Raw genomic sequence first — 15,208 nt, 5'->3', positions numbered from 1 at the left:
GTTTTAAGCTTATAGGATACAAATGGTGCTGTCATTACAATCTATGCTCCCTATTGACTCCTCCTCTTAGTCATTAGTATAATTCAGTTTTTCAAAGAGATATTGCATTTAAACTTAGGGGACCAGACTGGACTCTGAAGACGGAAACTCTCTGATTCCCTACAGAAGTGTACAATGGGTCTTTGTCTTCATTGTGAGTTCTTCTGGAAGAAAATATGCTAATGAAGGACTCAATAGCATAAGTCACGACATCATTAGAATATTTTCTGCCGTTTCTTGTTGTGCAAGGGGTTTTTGCGCAAAAAGAAGCAGTGTGGATGGGTTTTTTTTTGTGCAAAACCCCTGTTTTGCACCAGATCTTTATGTCTTGCTTCTTTTAGTGCAAAAACCCCTTGGGCAAAAAGAAACGGTAGAAAATATGCTAATGATGTTGCAACTTATGCTATTGCGTTCCTCATTAGCATATTTTCTGCCGGAAGTACTCACAGTGAAGATGTAGCCTGGAAGTCTGCAACCATTAATATACATCAACAAAAATATCCACCCATTCTAATTTTAAAAACATCCAGTTTCTCTGTATCTGTTTCTAACTGCACTGCCAGCATGCACACATTTTCAGCCAGGTATATGAACCTCTCTATCCATTCATCTTTTCCCATATTCCTCTCTGTGCTTCTTTTTACAGCTCTTCCATATGCATGGCCCACTCTCCTAAGCATGATTCACTAAGGGTCTGTCTCCACTGTAACATTATTCTGAAATAACTTAGTCCGTGTCTACGCAGGCAGTTATTTCAAAATCGTGTCAAAATACTATCAAGCTGGAGGACTTCTTATTCCAATTCCTGTAGCTCTCATTGTATGAGGAGTAAAGGAAGTCGGAGGAAGAGTGCTCTATTTCGAAATAAGTGCTGTGTAGACACTCCCTATTTTGAAATAAGCTATTTCAAAATAAGCTATACAATTGACGTAGCTCAGTTTGTATAGCTTATTTCAGGTTAAGCCCTGCAGTGTAGACCCACTTTAAGTTACCCCAATTGAAGCATTCTAATCCCTTCTTTGACAAAGGCTACAAGAAGTGACTCAAAGCAGACATTACACACCACAAAATAACTGTCAGCTATTCCGTCCCCCAACTTCTGCTATGTTCAGGGTTCCATTGCTTTCCATAGCTTGTAAGAGCTTTGGGTCAGGGACTTCCTTTATTTGGTTTCCTGCCCAGGGCTAAGCCCACTGCTGATGCTTTATTATCACAATGATTAGTTATTTGTATTTGTATTGCAGCAGTGTCTAGCAGCAGGGATGGGCAATATATTTTTGATGGGGGACCAGTCCAAGATTTTGCAAAAGGGGTTGTGAGCCACACTGTTCCATGATTTTAATGAAGGAGGCTTGGGGTCTGGGATGGAGGTTGAGTGCAGAAGGGAGCTTGGGGTAAGGTTTTGGCATGCAGGAGGGCCCAAATGGGAGGGAATTTGGGTGAAGGAGGCAGTTATGATCTGACACACAGGACTGGGGTGCAGGAGGAAGTGCAGGGGTTTGGGTTGCAACCTAGGGAAGGAAGGGTTTGTGACCTGGGGCTTCAGACTGAGTTCCCTGGCTCAAGCTGCCAGCCACTGCACTGCAGAGAACTCACCACTCAGTTGTCACCCATATGTTTCATTAACAAAAAGTAGAACTGAATGCAGGTTAAGATGAACAAGTAGAACTTTATTACACCCAGGGGATTGCTCTATCCATATGGCTGAGTTACTTACAGACTGACACTTCACATCCCTGTTTTCTTGGTGTTCCTCAATAACAGTCCCTCCAGGAAACATGGGCCTTCTGATTCCAGTTCAGCTGATCTTGATACTAATCTTCAACTGATATCTGTTTTGGGTATGAGCTCTGAGAACATACTGCCTGGTTTGGCATAGGCTGTGATCTGGTAGGTGCACTCAGTGAAGCCAAAGAGTACTTTTTGCCAGGACATAATCACATCTACAACCTCCTCCACCCACAACCAGATGCTGCAGATTACTGCCCTCCTCCTCTCTTCCGTCAAAACCCACCACTGCCACCACCACCACACATATTATACATAGTAAATATATGATCCCATGTGTTTGCTGGGGTTAACAGGGAGCAAGTGCCAAAATGGTCACAGTATCTGCCAAGGCAAAAATCAGGTCTGCTGCTTTCTTTAGATTGGGGGAAAGATCAGATCTTCAAGGACATTTAGCTGTCTCACTCCCATTGTAGACACCTAAATTCCTTTGAGGAGTTGGGCCAAAGTAAATCTGGTTTTATGTGTCTTTCTAAGATGCTAACTAGTTGATAGAAGAAAGCTTTTCTGAGTAGCAAAAATTGCAGATGTATTGCAAGCCCTGCAAAAGAAAAAAGATGTACAACTAATGAGGCTTACTAGCGGATGGAGCAAGGGAAATGTGTGGAAGTTTGGTATCATGGTGCTTGAAGGTACCAAGGTTTCTCCAGAATCTTTAGTGACTGCTGCTCAGCTTCTTTAGTCTTTTTGACAAATATCTTCTTAAATTCCAGACCTGATATGTTTTGCAATGCAGAAACCGCTGGTCATTTTTAAGGCATATTTGTGTTAACTGCCATGTACTATGGAGACTTATTCCAGGCCCGTACACAGGAATTTCTGTGTGGGGGGTGCTTTTTTGTAAATGTGGACCACAAGGGTGTGAATGCACTCCCTATGATCTTTCGAGTAAGTGGGGAAAATCAGCCCCAGCCTTCCCCTGGTCAGCCAGAGCATGGGGGAGGGAGGCTCAGGCAGCTTGCCTCTCCTGCCTTCCCCTGGCTGGTGGGAGCATGGTTACTTGGGAGACCATGGAGGGTGCTTTCACACCCCACATCCTAGGTACAGGCCTGTAGTCTAAAGAAATGAATTCAAGACTCCATTTGCTACACTAACAATGGGAATTCAGAGCATTGCTAAAATGAGGTGCCTCTGATTCGTTTCTCTCTTAATTGTATTAACATGTACAAATGATCTGTTAAATATAAAACAAGCAAAAAGGGAATGTATCTCTATGTAACACTAGGCTCATCTGATTTAACATCCCTTGTACATCACTGAATAACATTAGACACTGAAACCCATGTATATGAGGTTGTCATCTATATGTTTAATCCAAGACATTGAGAGGAAACTCATAATCAAACCTCATCCAGATTTCAAATTTTAGCATTTTTGTGTCAGTCACAGATTTTCTTGAAGCAAATCCCTGTTTAAGAACTAATGTGTTTGGAGTGCAAAAAACGTTCTGTGTTATTAGGCGGAATCCCTCTTATATACAGGGAATTGGATCAATTTGACCCTGATTGTCTCTCTTCACTTTATTGTCCCACTACTTCAAACACCAAGCCCTCGGCATTATCTTAAGGAAGAGGCTGATTGAACTGTAGGTCTGACACTTGTCAGTTGTGGATAATGCTGGTTTCAGTCAGTCATGTTCTCACATAAATGAGCCATGACAGAGCTAGACCGTTGAATAGAAAAAGCAGTTTTACTGTGGATAACCTTTCTTGTATAAATGCAACAAATAATAAAGTCTGGAAAAAGGCCATGTTCCTTAGAAAAGCACACAACAGAATGCTATACTATCTCTTTGGTTATCCATTTAGAAATGGGCAATTTATTGAGAGAGACGGTAAAAGGGCTATAATTATATATATAAAAAAATTCTAGTATTCTATAATATCCAATAACTAACAAACCTCCAGTCTTATTCACCCTCATCAATAGAAGATATTGTTGTGCCCAGAACTGCAACTGCGCCATTATGTCATGAATTGTTTCTTAGAAAATTGTGCAGCACTACTTCTTAATTAAAACAGAACAGAAATTCCAAATTCCTTCCTCCCTTCCTCCTCTTTTTTTTTAAAAGAACTCCCATCAGAAATCTCAGAAACCTTTCATTTCAATCAGGAGAGCCAAAAGAGTGATTTATATTTAGAGACCTGTAATTGGAACAAATTGAAAACAATATAATAGCTCATTTCGATACATGTGATGGTAGCACAACTCCATTGTCTACAGTATGTATTTTAAAAAAGAAATGGTCCTTTAAAGCAAATCTAACTCTGCCATAGCTTCAGAGCAATTTGCATAAATGTCTGTACCATGATTTTTTTTATTTATGGCCCCTAAGTTTCTAATTAAATACTAATTAATACTATCACCAGAATTGTCTCCCATCCCCTACTCTTCATAGCTTTGTCACTTTGATTAATGCCCAGTCATTTATTAACTTATTTAACAAGCTGAGGTGCTTCATGACAAATCAGATTAAATTATCCCCGTAACAGTCTCATTACTACAAAAAAGGAGTTTTAAACTTAATAAAAATTATTCTCAATAATGTTAAAGCTTTTTCGTTGCAACCTTAAAAGATAGAAATAGGTTTCTTGTTTGATTTATAATACATAGAGTTCTATAAAGTATCCATTAATAAAATTTATATGTTCATTTAAGATGGAACATTACAGTAGTTCTGTAGCCCTGGGTGCTTATTATTTAACTTTTGCTGTATTTATGAAGATAATTAATGTCCCGACCAGACAGGGACTAAAATACCCACTAGAATGAGCTAATTAGAGGCATAAATAATGTTTAGGTCTTGTGTGTTGCTATTTTAATTAATTGTTTTGATTTCCAGCTAAACTTGATACACAAGAAATCAGAGTTTACTTAGGGACTATGTTGACTTTGCATGAAACAATTTAAATGATATTTTGATGGCTTGGAAGGTGGTGTCATGGTATTCAATATATGACCCAGATGAAGATAGATGCAATCTCGGAATTCTTGCTGTTCTGTTCAAAGAAAACTGGGAGCTTCACATGGACAATCTTTTCAATTGATGAGGGAGGATGTACCCCACTTTGCTCTCCAGGGCCCCCTAGCGGGCAAAGCAAGGTACTCTGTCTGAGACACAATTGAGCATCCTGCATGGGAGCCTGCATGGCTGCAGACAATATTGACGTGGTATGGAACATGGGAAAAAAGAAGTTAATGGGGAATAATGTTATTCCTAATGAATTGGGGGTGAAAGCTCTGAAGTCCAAATCAGACTCATTAGGGCATCAGACTGCCATAGAGCACTGTATGGTATATAGCCTCTCATGCTCACAAAGGCCACAGCAGGAATCTTGCATTCTGAATTGTGGCCCTTCCTGCTAAATAACTAATTCCTTAATTATTGTAGGAAACATACAATTGCCTGATGCCCTCCTTAATCCTCTCCATTCTCCAACATTTGAGAATGCAGTCTAGGACGTAGACCTTGCAGAATACCCTTGAAAGTCAACATATGTGGGCTAAGGGAGAAGTGAGTTCCAGGACTAAGCTGTTACGGAGGTAACAGTTCTGTTGCTGTGGCTGAAAGAGGGGCAGACATAGTAGTCTATCAGAGAAATAATGTATTAAGATTATAATCTTTCAACCTTTACTCTGGTTGGTTAGTCCCTACTCATGTAACTACATATCATGTCTTAATTGTTTTTTGTCTTGGGGGACCTGTGCTCCAGTATGTTATATGCTACCAGTAAAGATGAATTGAATGTTTTTCACAGCCAGCCTTTGAGGAATGTTTGTCACGTAACTCTTGCAAAATACAGCATGAGTCTTCTGCTTTGTAAAGCCCCAGGAAATGAAAAGTCAGTGTATTGCAGATTGGAACTAAACACATTGACAGAGATGCATGTGGAAGGACCTACCAATATGTACTAGGCCCTACTTTCTTCTGAGTTAAGTCACCTTTATTATCTGTATTCCTTTTTTGCCTCCTATGCTTTTTCTCTCAATCTCCCTCCTCCCGCCCCCCCCCCCCCCCCCCCCCGCTCTCTGTTTCTCCTCTTTTTTTACTTAACACAGGGGAGGGAAAGACTGTTGTATGGGTGGAGGACAACTTTATAAGCTATTCATCAGAGGTTTCTGCACGGATTCACCAGGTTAATAAGTGGTATCTATGTTTGATTCCTATCGTGAAATGAATATGCACCACAGAGAAAAAAAAGTAGAGGGTGTAAAAGGAAGAGCACAGCTATAGGTATAGTAGATTGTGTTTTGTGTGACTTTCACATCATGACCAGGGTGTTTGCTTAACACATCAATTATCATGGTGATAGTGCAATAAGTGGCTGTGGAAATAAGCCAATGAAAGTAAAACTGAATACAAATGGTTGTTCTATAGACAGGGTGGAAGATTTTCATTGTGTTCCTAGTTCATGCTCTTTTATGGGGACTATTCAGAGATCGTTACAGTTGCCTTGAGTCCCTTCATGAACCTTCTTTGGGAGTTGCTGGTTCTTATGCCAAAAGGCATTCACCTAGTCTATATTCTCTTTCAGAACCACAAACGTCTGCTCCACACACGTGGAAATGGAACAGTTCAAAGGTGTTGAATCAGCATAGAGCTAAATAGTGCAAGGAAATGAATTAATACAAATTAATGCCAATGCTTCATACTTAATACAAGAGCAAAGAATTCTAGAACCAAAAAAGGGAAATGTTGAAATGGATCAGAGCCAGCAAAGACTTAGAAGGACTTGAAATCAGTCCTAAAAATGGGAATGTAATGTGGATTAGAAGTATTAGAACTGTTGCTCCCAGTTAATTGTCTCTATACGTAGTAGGATGGAGTGGCAGCCCTCTGACCCAGAGAGGGAGGAGCCCCTCCCTGAACCTTGGTGGGAAGCACCTGGCTCTAGCAACCCACCTAATGGGAAGCCAGGAGGTGGGGATATAAAAGACCTGCCAGAGAGGCCAGTCAGGTACCAGTGACCAAAAGAGCCAGATGCCTTCCCCATGCATCCAAACAAGGAGCTGGACCCCGCAACTGGATGACTGCTTGGAAGGACTGCTTACCTAGCTGGAGGTTCCAGAGCAACAGAGCCCAGAGGACCTGCAATGGACCCAGGTACAGACCAAGGGGGGGTACGTCTACACTACAGCGCTAGTTCGAACTAACTTAGTTCGAATTAGTTAATTCGAACTAAGCTAGTTCGAACTAGCGCATCTAGAACTAAAAACTAGTTCGAACTAGCGTTTTGCTAGTTCGAACTAGCGCGTCCACACTGATTGGACGCAGGGGGGCATTTAAGGGCAGCTGAAACCGGTTCTGGCAGGGCATCAGGTCAGCAGTTGCTTTGTGTGGCTGCTGTCTGAGGCTATCTGAGGCTCGTGCTTAAAGGGACCCCCCCTGGACAGCCGGTTCTCAGCTTTTCCTGCTTGCTTGCCAACCTCGCCGAGGGACAGCAAAGCGTCGGTCTCTGTGCCCGTCTGTGTCGGTGCTTCCCTTCGGGGGGGCCGCCGCAGGTGGCAACATGGAGCCACGGCTCGCCCTGCACCTTCTGGTGCACGTTCTGGACTTGCTGCTGCAAGCCTGCCACCAATGGCTCGAGGCTGCCTGGCACCACCTGGGGAACGTCAGCCCCCTGCCTCTCCGCCTGGCCGCCCTGGGGGCCGTGGAGGAGCCGCGGCGGCGCCCCGGCACCGGCGTGCCCCGCCGCATCTGGCGTCTGGACACCAGCAGCGACTGGTGGGACCGCATCGTCCTGGAGCGCTGGGACGACCGACAGTGGACCCAGAACTTTAGGATGAGGAGGGACACCTTCCTGGAGCTCTGCGAGTGGCTCGCCCCTGCCCTGCAAAGAAGGGACACTCGCATGAGGCCCGCCATCCCCCTCCAGAAGCGGGTGGCCATCGCCCTCTGGAAGCTCTCCACGCCGGACAGCTACCGATCCGTCGGGAACCAGTTCGGCGTGGGGAGATCCACTGTCGGAGCAGTGCTCATGCAGGTACGGCGCTCGTCGGCCACCGAGCCGGGGGGGAGGGGGGCTGCGAGGAGGGGATGGGCCGCCCCAGGGACAAAGGGGGGGGCGGGAGGAGGCGAAGGCGCCCCGCACCGGAGGGGTCGGGCTGTCCCGGCCGTACTACACGCCGCCAGGGGGGTTGCTTCCGGGAGTGGGGCGCGGGGCACTGCCAGGGCATGAATGCTCCCAGCCACCCGGGCGCCCCACTGATTGACGCTTTGCTGTGTCTCTCTCCGCAGGTGGTCAAGGCCATCAACCGGGTGCTGCTCCGCAGGGTGGTCCGCCTCGCCGACCCGGATGCCGTCATCCGGGGATTCGGCGCCCTCGGCTTCCCCAACTGCGGGGGGGCCATCGACGGGACGCACATCCCCATCCGTGCCCCGGAACACCAGGCGTCCCGGTACGTCAACAGAAAGGGGTACTTCTCCGTCATCCTGCAGGCCGTGTGTGACCACCGGGGACAGTTGACGGACATAAATGTGGGCTGGTCCGGCAAAGCACACGACGCCCGGGTGTACCGGAACTCCTCCGTGTGCCAGCGGCTGCAGGACGGGACCTTCTTCCCCGACCGCCACATCAGGGTCGGGGACGTGGACATGCCCGTCTGCCTGGTGGGGGATGCCGCCTACCCACTGCAGCCCTGGCTCATGAAGCCCTACACGGGGCACCTCAATCCCTCCCGCCAGGCCTTCAATAACAGGCTGAGCAGGGCCCGCATCGTGGTGGAGGGGGCCTTCGGGCGACTGAAAGCCCGCTTTCGATGCCTCCTCACCCGTCTGGACCTGGCCGAGCACAACATCCCTCCCGTGGTGGCAGCATGTTGTGTGCTCCACAATTTGTGTGAGCGGAAGGGGGAGGCTTTCTTGCCAGCCTGGATGGCTGAGGCTGACCGCATGGCTGGACACTACGGTCAGCCCCGCACCGCCGCCGTCCGGGAAGCCCAGCGGGGGGCCATCCGGATCCGGGAAGCCCTGCGGGACAGCTTCCAGGTGGAGGAGGAGGAGGACTGACCTCTCCCTGCATGCCCCACCGGGGCCTTCTTCCACCCTACCCCCCCCCTTCCCCTTTCCCCTCCCTATCTACTGTACAATAAAGACACCTGTTTTTCCAACAAAAACGTCTGTTTATTTCAGAGAACTGGGGTGGGGGAGGGAGGAATGAAGGTGGGAGAAGGGAGGGGGAAACCTGGGACGAGGGAGCTGGAAGGGGAGGGGAGGGAAGGGAGGAAGGGAAAGGAAAGCTCAGGGGTGGGAGTCTGGGTGCCTCTCCCGTCTCGCCACACTGCGGGTCCGGGGGCGTCGGTGGGGAATGGTTGTGGAGGGGGGGGCAGAGAGGACAGGGGGTGTGGAGGAAGCAGGAGCGGAAGCAGGAGCGGAAGCAGGAGGAGCAGGAGGAGCAAGAGGGGGAGCAGGGGGAGCAAGAGGGGGAGCAGGGGGAGCAAGAGGGGGAGCAGGGGGAGCAAGAGGGGGAGCAAGAGGGGGAGCAGGGGGAGCAAGAGGGGGAGCAGGGGGAGCAAGAGGGGGAGCAGGGGGAGCAAGAGGGGGAGTAAGAGGGGGAGCAGGGGGAGGAGGAAATGGAAAGCGGTCTAGCAGGCTCTGGAGGTGGCCTCGCAGGGCACGGCCCTGCTCCTCCAGGGCCTCCAGACTCCTCTGGCGCAGCCTGAGGTCCTCCTGGACCCAGTGGTCCTGGAGACGGAGCTGTCGGTCCAGGAACCGGAGATGCCGCCTCTGGTAGTCCTCCTGGTTCCTGGCTGTCCTGCTTGCCCGGGCGCGGGCGGCTGCTGCAGGCGGTGTGGTGCGCCCTGCAGTCCCCGGTGCTGCAGCTGTGGTGCAAGAAGACCAGCGGTCAATTACCCCAGGGGCCCAGGTGTGTGAAACCCAGCTCCCCTCTGCAAGGCCAGGGCCCCTGCAGGATCCCCAGCTGCTGCTCCGTAGTGGGCAAGGCCCAGGCGCACGGTCCCGGGGCTCCCTCTCGCCCCAGCCCCCCGTACACATAAGGGGAACACGAGGGTACTCACAGGTGGACGCCTCCCCGGCCTCTGATGATGCAGGCGAGCGGCTCTGTGGGGTGCCTCGGGGGTCCCGGGTCCTGGGAAGGCTGGCGGCAGGCTCCTGGCTCTCAGAGCCCTCTTCCTCCTCCTCGGTGTCCAGGAGCGGTCCCTCTGCCCCGGGGTCAATCACGTCCCGGGGGGCAGGGACGGCATGAGGCCCCAGGATGCGGTCCAGGGCATGGAAGTGGGGGCAGGCCTCCGGGTCAGCCCCTGGCAGGCAGGCCCGGGAGTAGGACTGCCGCAAGTCTTTAATCTTGCAGCGCACCTGCTCCCGGCTGCGCTGGTGGCCCCTGGCGGCCAGGCTGGCAGCCATGCGTCCGTAGACGGCCGCGTTCCGGTGGCTAGTGCGGAGATCGTGGACATTTGAGGCTTCCCCCCAAACCTCGATGAGGTCCACGATCTCCGCACTTGACCAGGCGGGCGCCCGCCTTTTGCGCCCCCGGGCAGGCTCCCGGGAGCCGCCAGGCTGGTCGTGGGGAGCAGTGGAGGGCTGGGAGCCCTCGGATGGCTGGCTCATCCTGTGGCAGGTGCAGGCTGTGCAGGCACGGGTGCTGGCAGCCTTGCAACTGGCACAAAGTGAGTAGCCAGCCCGTGGCCCTTTAAGGGCTCCGGGGCCGGGAGGGGGGCAATAGAGTTTCCCTGGTGTTGGCCAGAGTGGCCACCAGGGAAACCTGGGAAGCCTTAGCCTCCCACTAGTTCGAACTAAAGGGCTACACAGCCCTTAGTTCGAACTAGCTAGTTCGAACTAGGCGTTAGTCCTCGTAAAATGAGGTTTACCTAGTTCGAACTAAGCGCTCCGTTAGTTCGAATTAAGTTCGAACTAACGGAGCGCTAGTGTAGCGCATAGGAAAGTTAGTTCGAACTAACGTCCGTTAGTTCGAACTAACTTTCTAGTGTAGACATACCCGGGGAGAGCAGAAAGAGCCCAGGAGTAGCTGACCACCGTTTGGCTGAGCCTTAACCAGGTCAGTGTGTTGCAGCGTGGATTCCTACTGACTTAGCAGCAGACCACTTTGCTGCTGCTAGGGCTCTGGGCTGGGATGCAACAGAGTGGGTGGGCCTGTGTCACTCCTGCCATCCCACTCTTGGGTGGCAGCCTTCCCCCTTGGCTGTTCCTGAACTGCAGCCCGCATCTACTGGATCCCCACCTCAGCAAGGGGATCTGGCTGTGTGCTTCTATTAAGACTGTTTGTCTGTTTGGTTGCCACCCCACCCTGAACAAGGGCCTGGGCTTAGAACTGTTTGTTTGCTGCCCCACCCTGAACAAGGGTGTTTGCGTTATTGCTGCCCCACCTGGAAACAGGGTCGGGGTTTAAAGATTATTTGTTACAGACTTCCATCTGAACTATGGAATATTATAGGACCGGAAGCCCCAGCTAACTACCTGCGAGAAACTGAACAGAAAGTAGTGGGACGGAGTGGCAGCCTACTGACTCAGAGTGGGAGGAGCCCCTCCCTGAGACCTACTGGGCTACACTATACTTCATTTCTGATTTGTAGTAGCCTACTAGTCCTGTTCTGGGTCTCTCTTGAGTAAGAGCTACCAATGGTGCTGAAGTGTATGCTGGTTCACTTATGTGTACAAAGGTGCTCAGACAAAGGATTGGTGTTGGGGGGGGGGGGGGGGGGAGAAAGATGGGAACTAGATTAAGCAACGTGTTTATTTTCACTTTTAGTCCAAATCAGGCTGCAGGTTTTTTCATACTGATTTTTTTATTTAGAGCAGGATTTTCAGTGATGTTTAAAGAGGCTTGATGCCCAAATCCAACTGAAATTCAGTGGGATTTGGGTATCTAATGCTCTTCCTTTCTTCTGAGACTTAAAAATAATAGCACCAAATTCTTCTCTCATTTACCACAGGGCCAGACTTTGGCTTCATTGAGTTTGTGCCAATGTAACTGAGAGGAAAATTTGGATTGTTAAACAGGACACAATGTCCTTAATTACCTCAAGTTTTCTTGATAGGAGAAATGTTTCCTTGAAAATTCAGTTTGACAAAATATACACTTTATAATCTTCACAAGAATTGCTTTTCTACCACTGAAACCAGCTGCAGTTATCTGAGAGATCAGGGAAATATTGTCACTTCTCACTTGCTTGATGGATAAGATGTAAAGTTAAATTTCATGATGGACAAGCACCCAAGAGGTTGCTCAGATTCTCTTAAAACATGAGATGACTTTGACACCACTGCAGAGGATTGTCTGTACTTTTTATACAGCACCGCTGATAAATGCATTAGATGCATAAAATATTTATTTGTTCTGGGACAGCATACAACATGACAAGAAATGAGATCTTTCTGTACGTTTCCAGAACATATGAAAATTGAAACTGTGCATATTTTTAGTCAGAAATATTATGCAAGTGACAATTTTGGCTTTGAAGAAGTAAAGTACAAAAATGTTTCAACAACTGAAGATTGCAGGCTTACAAAATTGGCTAATTTATTTTGTTTTTAAACAAGTTGTGTGGATTGAGGAAACAACTGTATTGCTAGCCATTATCTCTTTAGTATATTTTAATATTATGTCAGATGCTAGATAAGATTTAACAAGATATGTCAATTTGACTATCTAAAACAAGATGACAAGAGGATTCCATACCAGGAGAGAGATGAAAGGGGTGTGTGTGTGTGTGTGTGTGTGTGTGTGTGTGTGTGTGTGTGTGTGTGTGTGTGTGAACGTGCATTTCTTATTGCATACTGTATGCATTAGAATATTTAATTATTTAATTGAATCTCTGATGAGGGGTGCTGAGACACTCTATTTATGCATAGAACAGATACTAGCAAATATATAAACCTCCCAACACTCTACCTCAACAGTCACCTGGAGGAACCATGGGTTGGTGAACAGAGAGCAGCAGAGTATCTGTGTCCATTGACCTCTGCTGGACAAGAAAAATACCAGGTGTGACAATCACAGTAATCAGCTAGGAAATGGAATTAGATGATCAAGAACCTGGACTGGATTTGAACTTTGGAAGATTTATTACCAATCTCTGAACCAGTGTCTCACCCTAAACCTAATACTAATTCAATGGGATGAATTAAAAATGTAGCTCGGTGCTTGTTCCTTTCAGTAGAACTATAATGATCTAGCTGCTCTAGATGTGACCTTATAAAATGTCATTGTATGTTCAATTAGCACACAAACTGTTTGGTTTATGTTAGTTAGTCTTGCTTAAGCTGCTCGCAGAATTACACCACTATGACAAAATATACTTTAGAAGTGGTTATGAATATGTAACACTAGGTAGGTTAGAATATTCCCATCTTAAATGTTTGCATAGACTGCCTGCTTCAATTGATCCTAGACAAGGCTGCATTTCAGTGATGGTGAGAGATGATATAGAACATAAATTAAGAGTTATAATATATTGTATTACAAGTATTTCTATAGAAATGGCCCCCAGTTGATAATATTACTAAATGATATTGCACCAATAACAATATAGCCTTTTACATTTTCTGCTGATCTCTGACTTTTCAGAAAGCACATAGTATTGGCATATGGAATGTTCATTACATCCTAATGAAAGCATCTTGAAAATTCTGCTGCCATGCAACACCCATAAGTGCTAGAAACAAGAGCCCAGATTGGAAGTTAAAGGACTTGTTAAAGTTTAGCGTTCCAAGATCATTGATATTTTGTTTTCTTATGTAAGCTGTTTAATGACAGTTCTACTCCCTTTAAAACAAAGGTAAAATTCTTCTTGACTTTAATGGGAATAGGATTGGGCCCTTTCCCTTTATTACGGATCTTTATTTCATACTATTTATTAAATGCTGACAACATGCGGCACTATACAGTACACAATAAAGAAGGCAGTCTTTGCCTTCCTTCTGCATTGGGAAAGTCTGTGATGGGGATGACTCTTTTAATACGTTCAGTGTAGCTCTGTAGAGAATATTAGTGTGAAATAAAGTCTCTTTCTCTGATATGAATTGAATGGAAGAGAGGCTCAGCTCCAAAGTTTTCTCCCTTTTCTTTAGCAGCAGTGATGGCATCTTCAAATCTGTTGTCTCTGCAGGCCACAACAAAATCAAGGTGAGTTGCTCCTCAAAGTAGTAGTAGTTGTAGTTGTGATATCCACTGATTGAGGATCTTCTACGTGATAGTTGATATTACAGAGTTTAGATCCCTTTGGGTACATTTACACTGCAATGCTATTTCGGGATATGGGAGTATCCCGAAATAGCTATCCCGCATCTTCACAGCAAGCCCGGTATTTCAGGCTTGCTATTCCGATGTCGCTGTATAGCTCATTCTATAAGGAGTAAGGGACGTTTTGGAATAGCACTTTATTTCAAAATTTGGCAATTTGTAGACAATGCCAAATGACAAAATAAGCTATTTCAAAATAGCATTGAAATAAGATATGCAATTTGCATAACTCAAATTGCGTATCTTATTTTGAGTTACGGTGCAGTGTAGATGCACCCTTAGAGAGAACCTGAATCTAAAGATGTTGCTGTATCTGACACAACCACTAGGTTGAGGGAAAAGCAGCAACACGGCATGAAGAAAGCTCTTGGATTCAGTGCAAAGATCCTTGCTTAAATGCCCCTTTTCTTCCCTTCATGTTGCACCATTGTCATAACCTTAGATGTGACAGTGCAGAAGCTTTGTTTTATTCTCATTAAAAATGTCCATAAGCAGTTCTGTTAGGCCTTTTCCAGTAGAGTTGTCAGCGGACTGGAAACAGAGAAAGAGTTCCTTGACATGGATACAGCTATCCTCATCCTCAACAAATCTTGCTGTAAATGACATCTTTTCACTGTGACTAACATTGGGAGCACAATCCATTATTACGGTATAGTACTTAGCTTTGCCAAGCTGCAGCAATATGTTATCAAGCACCTTCCTCACCATAAGGTCAGTGCATTTGTTTTGAATTGTTTTGGTGAACTAATGATCCATAACTTCTTTACAAACTACTCAATATATGTAAGAAGTCTTTATCTGCAAAAATAGCGAGGAGTTGTGTGGCACCTTAAAGACTGACTAACTATATGTGACAGTGTTTTTTTACCCACGAAAGCTTATGCCCAAATAAATCTGATAGTCGTTAAGGTGCCACAGGACTCCTCTTTGTTTCAACATAGGTATTAATACATAACATTGTCATATTTCCCAAGGAGCTCTACCAAACTGAGGAAATTACTGTTATGTTCATTGAATAACTTATCTGACGAGTCTTGGAAAGCCCAATTATTCTTTGCAAAGGAGAGGGTAATAGAGATTAGATGCTTGAGCACATTCTTCCAGTGCTAGGTTTCTACATTAAGAATGTGCTGGTTTTCTGTGTCTATGCATTTATTCAGCTT

At 46.5% G+C, this 15,208-nt stretch overlaps 1 protein-coding gene across 1 annotated transcript in view; it reads right to left on the bottom strand.

The window, feature by feature from the left end:
• The window catches only part of LOC142830018 (uncharacterized), a 45,855-nt gene extending 35,152 nt beyond the window's left edge, over positions 1-10,703 (bottom strand). The window contains exons 1-2 of the mRNA XM_075932857.1: positions 9,844-10,703; positions 9,311-9,648 (exon numbers count right to left, since the gene is read on the bottom strand). Of these exons, the coding sequence (XP_075788972.1) occupies positions 9,311-9,648; positions 9,844-10,393 (888 nt within the window). The 5' untranslated portion in view covers positions 10,394-10,703. The remainder of the gene's footprint in view (positions 1-9,310; positions 9,649-9,843) is intronic.
• Positions 10,704-15,208: the final 4,505 nt, after the last annotated feature.

The sequence above is a fragment of the Pelodiscus sinensis genome, chromosome 6 (genome assembly GCF_049634645.1).
Source record: "Pelodiscus sinensis isolate JC-2024 chromosome 6, ASM4963464v1, whole genome shotgun sequence".
Lineage (NCBI taxonomy): Eukaryota > Metazoa > Chordata > Testudines > Trionychidae > Pelodiscus > Pelodiscus sinensis.
This window is presented reverse-complemented; position numbering and strand designations above follow the sequence as displayed.